This window comes from Podarcis erhardii (genome assembly GCF_964252035.2).
Source record: "Podarcis erhardii genome assembly, chromosome: 13".
Taxonomy (NCBI): domain Eukaryota; kingdom Metazoa; phylum Chordata; class Lepidosauria; order Squamata; family Lacertidae; genus Podarcis; species Podarcis erhardii.
The window spans coordinates 19,211,396-19,220,945 of record NC_138502.1 but is presented as its reverse complement, the minus strand read 5'-3'; the positions used below and the strand labels follow the sequence as shown (position 1 = coordinate 19,220,945).

The 9,550-nt window shown below is 47.7% G+C and overlaps 1 protein-coding gene across 2 annotated transcripts in view; it reads right to left on the bottom strand.

Moving 5' to 3' along the window:
- Positions 1-9,550, bottom strand: part of ATP2A1 (ATPase sarcoplasmic/endoplasmic reticulum Ca2+ transporting 1) — a 31,044-nt gene continuing 21,494 nt past the window's right edge. Inside the window, exons 15-23 of one of the 2 annotated variants that reach the window (XM_081837168.1) lie at positions 8,911-9,246; positions 7,615-7,835; positions 7,183-7,385; positions 5,970-6,055; positions 5,718-5,851; positions 5,296-5,413; positions 4,288-4,405; positions 3,310-3,353; positions 1-604 (exon numbers count right to left, since the gene is read on the bottom strand). In XM_081837168.1, the coding sequence (XP_081693294.1) occupies positions 3,349-3,353; positions 4,288-4,405; positions 5,296-5,413; positions 5,718-5,851; positions 5,970-6,055; positions 7,183-7,385; positions 7,615-7,835; positions 8,911-9,246 (1,221 nt within the window). In that variant the 3' untranslated portion in view covers positions 1-604; positions 3,310-3,348. The remainder of the gene's footprint in view (positions 605-3,309; positions 3,354-4,287; positions 4,406-5,295; positions 5,414-5,717; positions 5,852-5,969; positions 6,056-7,182; positions 7,386-7,614; positions 7,836-8,910; positions 9,247-9,550) is intronic. The other variant, XM_081837167.1, reaches the window with a different exon arrangement.

Below are 9,550 nucleotides of genomic sequence, written 5' to 3'. Positions count from 1 at the left end.
AACAGTTAAGAGTTTATTCTTTAATATCAATAAATAAGCAGCTAGAAGAATCTCTTCATTTCCTCCAAGTTGAGGAGTCTCACTTGTTTTGTTTGTTTTCCCTAACAAAATGTTTCCTTCTGTTTTATGTGTGCATTAAAAAATCCAACCCCTGGCTTGAGGTGGGTTCTAGTCGTGTGAAGAGGGGGGAACGAACGTAGTTCGTGTGGGCACTAATGCAGAAAGCAGGGGGGTAGAGAGTGTGTGTGTGTGTATGAGAGAGAGAGAGAGAGCAGGGCAAGGGGTGGGCAGGTGGCTCAAAATGTACAGAAGCCAAGTAGCTAGTGGTGTTTTTGGGGGGGGTGGGGAAGCTGGCAGGGAACACGGCATGGCAGGTGCCAGTTCTGTGGCCCACACTGGTAAGTCCCCAATGAAAAGGAGGTACGGAGGGTTTGTGGGGAAGAAATTGGCTATTAAATAAGGGGAGGGCAGAGAAGAAGCAGGAGTGGGAGCAGCAGATATGGCTGAGGAGTGAGGGGAGTGGGTATATCTTCACGATTTTGTTGAAGAGGTTATTTCCGCGGTGACTCAGCGGTTCACTTCTTCATCCTTTCGTCTAAATTCTCTGTAAAGGGGGTGGGGGGTGGGGAGGAGAGAAGAGAGAGTGAGGGGCAGAGAAGAAGAGACGAGTTCCAGATTCCCCACAGCAGTGAGATGGACAACCTCGAACATCAGGCCCTTGCCAAAATCAGGCTACGCAGCTGGAGCTTCACAACGTGGGGAATAATACCCAGCCACAGGGGCTTGCCTCGCTTATCATTCTAGTCAGACGCTCTAAGATAAGCGGCGGAAAGGTCTTGAGCAAGCAAGCAGATGAACATGGAGTAGACCTAATGCCTCTATCCCTCCTCTGCCTTGAACAGATAATAATAGGCAGAAATTCAACGGCTGCAGATTTCTGCATCATTCTTTGGGAAAGGCCCACCTGTTGAATTTCTGCCTAGCACACAGACTCAAGGGTCTTGTCAGATATAAAGTTGGATGGCAGGTGTCCTCCTCCTTACCAGAAGCCATTGCTCCACCCGATTTGAGAGGACTCAAAAACATTTTACGTGGACATGATAACACAGAGTGTTTGAGCCCCATGTTAATTTCTCTGAACTAAACAAATTAGATGCCACCTCCCAACAAAGGTGTGATCCTCCCAGCCCATAAATGCAGGGGCAAGGGGACACTAACAGGGTAGGACAGGGAGAAGGGTGCCATGTTTATCTTCTACTGAGCCACTCCCAACCCCGCAAGGCCAGTTTCCTCTCCAAACTAGGCCCACATACCCCTAGAGCCCAGCTGAGGGGTGAGAGAGGGAATTAAAACTTCTTGGGAGTGTGTGGCATTTGCAAGAGAAAATAAATAGGTCAGGAAGGCTTAACCACCCCACCCCTACAAATTCTCCTACTCAACCCCTCAAATTGTCCTGCAAATGTGTTAATGGCCAGCACCCTAAGCCCTGGCATTAGCAGTATGAGTGCAATAGGATGGGGAGCTTTGGTCATGTCTAGTTTGGCCTGAATACAGTCTGGTCCTAAACGTGTCCACTCAGGAGAAGTAAACCCTACAGATTCAGTGGGACTTGGTTTCTGGAAAGTACTCATAGGGCTTTAGCGCCTTAGAGAGAATGGCAGGGGGTTAACAGGACTGAGCAAGACATTGTGGGATTTTCACTCACCTGGATCCACGCATGCCAGCCACACTGTGAGGAACCCCCAGCAGAGGAAAGCTCACCCCACCAAAAGCACCTCCGCTTTACGTTCCTTGCCTAGCCAACCTAATCCCACCTTGGTGTAGAAACCAGCAACAGCAAGAGCAGCAGGTCCAGTGAAGGGGGCAGCCCTGAGCTCAGGCCACCCCACCCCTTCCAGGAAAGATGGGGACAAGCGATTGCCCATGAGAGACTGGCCAGGCACGACATGGGGCAACTAGCAGTGGGCAGTGAAGGCAGCTGAGGCACAGCCATGGAGAGCTGACAATGAGCAGATGGGGCTGAAAGACCTTCCCCGTTCTGTATGCACCCAAGTTAAAGCCCTGACTATCTCTCAAGTGTTGAGGCCAAATGGGCTTATTTGGGTGCGTGCAGAAGGTGGAAAAAGGCAGCTCCTGGGAACAGATGGGGCCCCAAGAGGATCCGGTGCTAACAATCATGCCTGCAATTGTATTGTTCAGTGTTCAAGTTTTCAGCAAATGCATTCCAATTTAGAATTTGGAATTTAGAATGCAGGGCTCAAAAAACCCAAAGGGATTAAACAGCTTTAACATGTTACTATTGGCATGAAAGGTTGCCACTTTTTAAAAAACAGCCCTACAAAATAGTTTAGTGGTTTTCAAACCATGTTCCAGGAAGGCTTCTCAGGGCACCTCTAGACTATTGCCATTTTCAGGGAGATTCGTGGATGATATGCGTAGAAAACTGGTGTAGTATCCACAACAAATTACAATTGATATATTGTGGAACCACTGGTGCAACTTATCTTATGTCAGGCTCTGACCTATGAGTCAAAAACTTATCATAGAATTATAGAACAGTAGAGTTGGAAGGGACCATGAGGATCATCTAGTCCAACTCCTTGCCATGCAGAGATATTTCACCCAACGTTGGCCTCAAAACCACAACCCTGAGATTAAGAGTCTCATGCTCCGTAGACGGAGCTATGGAGAAACACAGTCAGTTCTAGAACATGTTCTGCAATCCTCTGCAATGCACAGGGTTCCTTGGCAGATGAGTCAATGCAGATTTCCTCAAGGTATTTAGCTTGAAAACCACTTGGATAGTTTGTTAAAATAATAGAGCCCGAGTATTTAAAACACATACATCTCAGCCAAATTGCCAGCTATAAACTAGCTAAGTAGCAACCTTGACTTGCATTAGGGTTTAGGCCCACGCTGACCAAATTCATGTCCACAAATTACTGTTAATTATATTTCATAATTTTAAATACTGACTGAATGCTAATTATTGCCTCCTCTTAACTGAATAGTTAATATAATTAAAAATCATTTATTTCAGTGAAAAGGGAATGTTTCCTGGAGCAGTCAAAAGTTAACAAGCGGTCCTCTTTTTGGGGCAGGATTTTCTCCTGACCCACCAGCCAAGCAGCTGGGTCCCAGTTCCCTGGACAATTCCAGATGCAGCAAAGAGACTGTTCAAGCAAAGAAGAGACACTTTCCCGCCAGCTCCCCACAGATATTGCAAATCTTCCCACATGGATGAACAGACAGATAGGATGGAGCAGCCGAGAGGACAAGCAAGGCATGCTGTCAAGGGTGGTAAGATACCTGGGAGGCAGGATACAGGAGAATAGAGGGGGAAGGAGTCTATGCTACAAGAGGGAAAGGATAAAAGAAATCAGAGTTAATAGACGTTAGGGAGAAGGTGGGGAAGGAGAAGATAAGATGATTAGTCTGGATGGGTGAAATGGAATGGAATGGAATGGAATGATGGCAACCCATAAAGGACTACTTAAGGCAGCCTTCTCCAATCTTGTGCCCTTCAGATGCTGCTGGACTACAACTCCCATCATCCCTGACCACTGGCAGTGTTGTCTGAGGCTGGTGGGAATTATGGTCCAAAACATCTGAAGGGCACTAGGTCATGGAAAGCTGATTTAGGGGCACTGGATATGGAAGAGGAGTCCTAGTTCTCCTCTGTCATTCACATTAACTTACAAATTCTTGGGGGAAGACCCAGTAATCCTGGGCATTTCCCATCTCACCTTCCTCCACCGATTCCAACCCAGTGGAGTGCGCTCCATTCTCAGAAGTCACAAGACAACCTCAATATCCAGGCACTTCTAGGCACCTGTATCCCCTATAGAGCATGCATCTGCTGTTGCCTCTACCAGAAACGTCACATTTTCAAGCGCCTGGTTACAAACAGCACTGAGAGGCTATTTCAGTTCTTAGAAGGCAGCATTGAAAGTGATCATCTGGGAGGAGAACCCTGAATGAACAAGCACCTAAAATTTCCCCAGCCTTGGATCTAACATCTAACGTGAGTTGCCCTGGATGGGTGCACATGGAGATGGTGGAGGGTGAGAGGAAGAAGACAGGAAGGAATTGGGACAGAAAAGGTCAGCAGGGAAGGACATTCAGTTTCTTCTCTTCTCACCACAGTGATTCCCCCCCCCCCCGGAGCTTTTCATCTGGTGCTCCTGACTCCCTTAAATGGGCTGGAGGAAGAGAAGGCTTCGAAAGGGGTGGGGTGGGGGCAAGGATTGAGACCAACCCAGGAGAAGGGAGGGGAGGATGGCTTACGCTCCAGGTAGTTCCGGGCAATGAATTTGAGCAGCTCATCCAGTAAGATGACAGGCAAGGATATCTTCAGCACCACCATCCAATGGTGCATATCCAAGTGGGTGAGTTTGAAGATCATCTGGGAAGAGCAAGAGCAAAGGGAGAGCTCAGTGTTTGCTAGGGTTGCGGGGAGAAATGCAATTCGGTTCACACTTAAAGGCAAATCTACCTAACCTGCACTTCCTGAAACAACAGGTGAACTGAAACACAACCATTGTTTCTCTGAATTTTGCAATGCGCTTCTCCAGGCAAGTACGGTAACTTTTACTAAAACACATAGAATAATGTGGAGTGTCCATAGAAATGCATGTGTTAGTGAAAACAACACGCCGAAATGCATTCTATTAAGGAAAATGTAAATGTTAGGAAAATATGCTTTGTACAAACATGTATAAGGCAAAATTGAACACAAAAAATGTGTATATTCGGAGAAATTCACCTTAAAATGATGAATTTTCATGAGGATTTAAAAAAATCATAAATGGGTGTGAAAACCCCTAAAAATTAGTTATGCAATCCTAACCTTGTCTATTCAGAAGGAAGCCCTACTGAATACAGTGGGGCTTACTCTCAGGTAAGAAGAGTTAGAACTGCAGCGTTTGCCACCATCGAAATCCATGGGACAAGTTAGTCATGATGCCTTAACTCAAGTGCTGTTTTCTATGGAAACTAAGTGCAACTAATAAACAGTGGAATCCTATACCAGTCTGCTCAAAAGTAAGTGTCATAGATTTAAGCGGGGGTTGCTCTCCCAATTAAGGGCACAAAATTCCTATTTTAAGCATGAAGGGCAAACAGTTCTATATCACCAAACACAGCACAATGCCAGTGCTTTTCAACGTAACCTTTCACACAATTATCTGCCAGCGATCAAAGAATGAGCAATCGGGTGGTGATGAGAAGGCATAGAGGAAGTGAACTGATCCTGAAGTTGGCAAGGAAGTCAAGCTGTGCTTGAACAACACTTACTGGCAGAGGGTCAACGTAGAGGATGACAAAGTGCAGAGACATGGAGAGGCAGATGGATCCCAGAAGCCAGATATTCACCCAGGGGGGCATCCGAACCAAGGACTGGTTCTCTGACAGGCTGTGTAGGACAGAGAAGCAGGGTGAAGTTACCATGGGGCGGGAGACAGGGAAAACCCAACACTTAAGTCATCAGTCAAAACAAATCAATAGACACTGGTTCTTTAAAGATCAGCCAATTGCTGGCTCTTCTTTATGCAAGATGTCATTTTTTTCGAGATGAATGGAATCACAGTCCTGGAACCACAGCCCTGGCCAGGAAGCAGGGTATCTGGGGGATGAGACTGGGGAGGGTGCCTCTGAAGAATCTCCAAGGCAGCGCTATGTGAGTAATGCTGAAGATTGACTCTCACGGGCACCCTTACCTGTTGAGTGCATTGCACATCTCAATGGTGACCAGGACGGACAAAGCCATGGTCATTGGGACAGAAGACTCAAAGATCTCACATTCCAAACCTTCAAAGTCAGGGTTGTGTTCTGTGCACTGCATGAAATGAGACTGGGGGGCAGAAGGAGAAAGTGGGGAAGAGGATTAAAACAGGGCATGTTGTAGAATACCACCAATCTTGCCATCCCACAGTTCACTTCCAGTGGAGCAGCCAGAAGTTCAAGCTCACCAACTGGTAGTAGGACACGGCAGGTCCGTCTTCAGCGTACAGGAACCACCAAGCGGCGGCACCAACAGTGGCAGCTCCGACATACCCTGCAGGCAGGTGTCAAAAGGAAACGTTAGCATAAATGAAGAAGAGGGCAAACCTTCCCCCCCCCCAAAAAAAAACAACTGCCCTCCAAGAGCAGCCTGCAGGGGGAACTGAAATGGAGAGGGTTGTGGCTGAATGCGGATTGCAAAAGAAGCTGTGCTCCTTTGGATTAATAGGTGCCCTCAATATGGATTACAGGTTCAGGTTTCAGAAACTGACTCAGCCGCATGTAAAGGGGCAGCCTGGTTTGCACTGTTCCTGCTTGACCAAGCAGCAGAGCATTGGGAGATTTGTCAGGGCTCCCACCTCGGGCACCGAGAACGGTACAGATTTCTGAGTTAAGGTTATAGTTATTCCATGTAGGCAGGGCCGGATTTATGTCGGATGAGGCCCTAAGTTCTGAAGGTAATGGGGCCCTTTATAAGTAAGTAAAATATTTAATTTAATTGTAATATTTATATATAGTATTATAATAGTAAGTGGGGGTAATAGGGAACTGTACTAGTAAATAATATAGGCCTACTAAATAATAAAGATGACTGTTTTTCTAAAATAATTTTATAATGGGATCAAAATAAATAAATTATGTATTGCATGAAATCAGTCAGTAGGCATAAGACCTATTCCCTTAGTCCATGCTGCCTGATCACCAGTCTACAAGCACTCTTTAATATTATATAACGGGTACAACAGCTTGACCTACATTCAACTGTGCTGCACTGCAGTCTGCATGCTACATGTTGCCATGCAACCAGTCCATGCAGAATGTAGGCACCCTATATATAGAAATGAGCAAACCAGTGATATTGGAACCAGCGAGCAGGCGGGGCCCATTACTTACATCATAGGGGCCTACACAACACAAAACACTGTTGCTGTATGTAGGTTTTATTTTATTTGGTTTTTATCTTATATTTGGAAATGTACATCCAGGATTTTTTCCCTGTAATTTTTTGGGGGGCCCCCAAGAGAGTGGGGCCCTAAGCTATAGCTTGTTTAGCTTATACGTAAATCCGGCACTGCACGTAGGTAGGACTCGGGTGAGAGAGTACAGGATTTGTATACAGGAGTGAAAACTAGGGGTGCAGGATTAAGAGGGCAGGGCCCCAGGGAGAAAAAAATTTGTTACCTCCAATGGCCAAGTAGCGGAAGAAGAGCCAGCCACTGATCAGGGGCTCCTTGGGGCTGCGAGGGGGCCTGTTCATGATGTCCAGATCAGGGGGGTTAAAGCCCAAGGCGGTGGCTGGGAGCCCGTCAGTCACCAAGTTCACCCACAGCAGCTGCACGGGGATCAAGGCTTCAGGGAGACCCAGAGCAGCGGTGAGGAAGATACTGCAAGGGGAAGAGGAGAGAAACAAAAAGTGAGGAGAGAGGAAGCCCTTGTGAAGCAGTGGTGACATGTGCAGCTGCCAGGGGGCAGGCAGGCCGGCCTGGTCACAATTATCGTGCTATCGGACCCTCTCAGCCCTTCTGCTGAGCCTAGTCAGCATGGCGGCAGGGCTTGCCTAATGAAAGCTTCATGAAGGGGATTTCAAGGGCATGAGGGAGGGGGATCCCTTACCAGACGACCTCACCCACGTTGGAGGAGATGAGGTAGCGGATAAATTGTTTCATGTTGTTGTAGATGGCCCGGCCCTCCTCAACGGCGGACACAATGGTGGAGAAGTTGTCATCTGCCAGCACCATTTCTGAGGCGGTCTTGGCTACAGCGGTGCCAGAGCCCATGGCAATACCAATCTCAGCCTTCTTCAGAGCTGGGGCATCATTTACACCGTCACCGGTCTACCGGGAGGAAGCGGAAGGAGACAGGGAGTCAACCGAGGCAGAGGGAATCAAATGCAGCAGCCTAGCTGGGGAGATTTCATTTCCAAGGCCAGAAGAACCTTGCACTTTTGCACAAAGGATATCACGAAGGATATCATAGAGCTGGGGGAAGGGGCAAGCAAAAATGAACAGGAATCTTTTCTAATAGGAAAGCACAAAGCATTTGGGTATCTCTGGCTGGGGAGGAGGGCTTCATACTAGTTTATAAAATTGTGAATGGTTTAGAGACAATGAAGAGAGAGATTTTCTCTCTCCACTAGAACCCGGGGTCAAGCAATAAAAGGGGCAAGAGTTTCAGGACATGGAATGCATTTCTTGCAAGATGCAGTGATGGCCACTAGCTTGCGTGAAGAAAGGCCGTAGCTCAGCCTTGTTTACAAAATGTTCCGGGTTATATCCCTGGCATATCCAGGTAAGGCTGTGAAGGACTCCTGTCTGAAACCCTGGTGAGCATCTGCCTTTCAGTGCCTACAGCACTGGGCTAGATGGAGCAATGGACTGGCTTGGGATATGGCAGCTTTGGATAATGGTTTTCAAACCAGTCATGTGCATGGAAAACAGGTCAATAAGGGGCTGGATGGTGGATAATAAATGGAACCTCCTCATCACTGAGGAAGCTGGGAAGCAACAGTCAGGGGAAGATGGTGCATCCAGGCTCTGCTGGTGCAGCATCTGGCTGGCCACTGTATATGGGATGGGATCTTTGGTCTAATGCAGAAAGGCCGTGTGGAGTGAAACTGAGGGTCACAGAGGACTTTTATCCACATGTGTGTACACTGCAGTAGAGAAGGAAATAGACACCCATGTACACCATCATATGTAATGGTTGCCTACATGTCTGTTTCTTGGCAGCGAATTCCCATCATATGCATTCTGTATAACAGACACTTCCGTGGGCAATATTCACGCATGATGATATGCACAGGTATACATTATTTCCCTCTGTATCCTCAAGATAGGTGTTGCTGGCTACAAGCCCTCTGTTGCCCTTCCAACCATCCTCCCACCCTGCCATTGCCGTCCATCTATTCACCATGGCTGTGATTTCATCAAAACCCTGCAAGAACTCCACAATCTTGGACTTGTGCGTCGGCTCAACACGAGCGAAACAGCAGGCTCTCTTGCAGGCTTCCCGCTGCTCGCTTAAGGGCAAGTCGTCAAACTCACGGCCGGTGTAGGCCCTGCCAGACACATTCTCATCCTCTTTGAAGATACCAATGCGGCGGCAGATAGCAATGGCTGTGCCTTTGTTGTCGCCTGTGATCATGATGACGCGGATGCCGGCTTCACGGCACAGCTGGATGGAGCCCATCACCTCCTTGCGGGGTGGGTCCAACATGCCTACGCAGCCCACAAAGGTCAGGTCCATCTGTGGAAGGGAGATGTCTCAGAATAGGCTCCGAAAGCAGTGGACAAAAGCTCACAGCCCGTCTGATCGCTATAAGGACTAATCTGCGGCACTTCAAGAGCCGGTAAATGAAAAAGAAAAGTTTCAACTCTCCCAGTGTTGAGATCAACTGTTGCTGAATGGTTGCCGGGTTGGACTTTGGGGAGAAGCCACAACTACAAAGCTTACTGGGTGACCATGGGCCGGTCGCACTCCCTCAGCCTGACCCACTTCACAAGGGGTGAAGTCATGTGTGGGGTCATGTGCACCACCATGAGCAAATTGA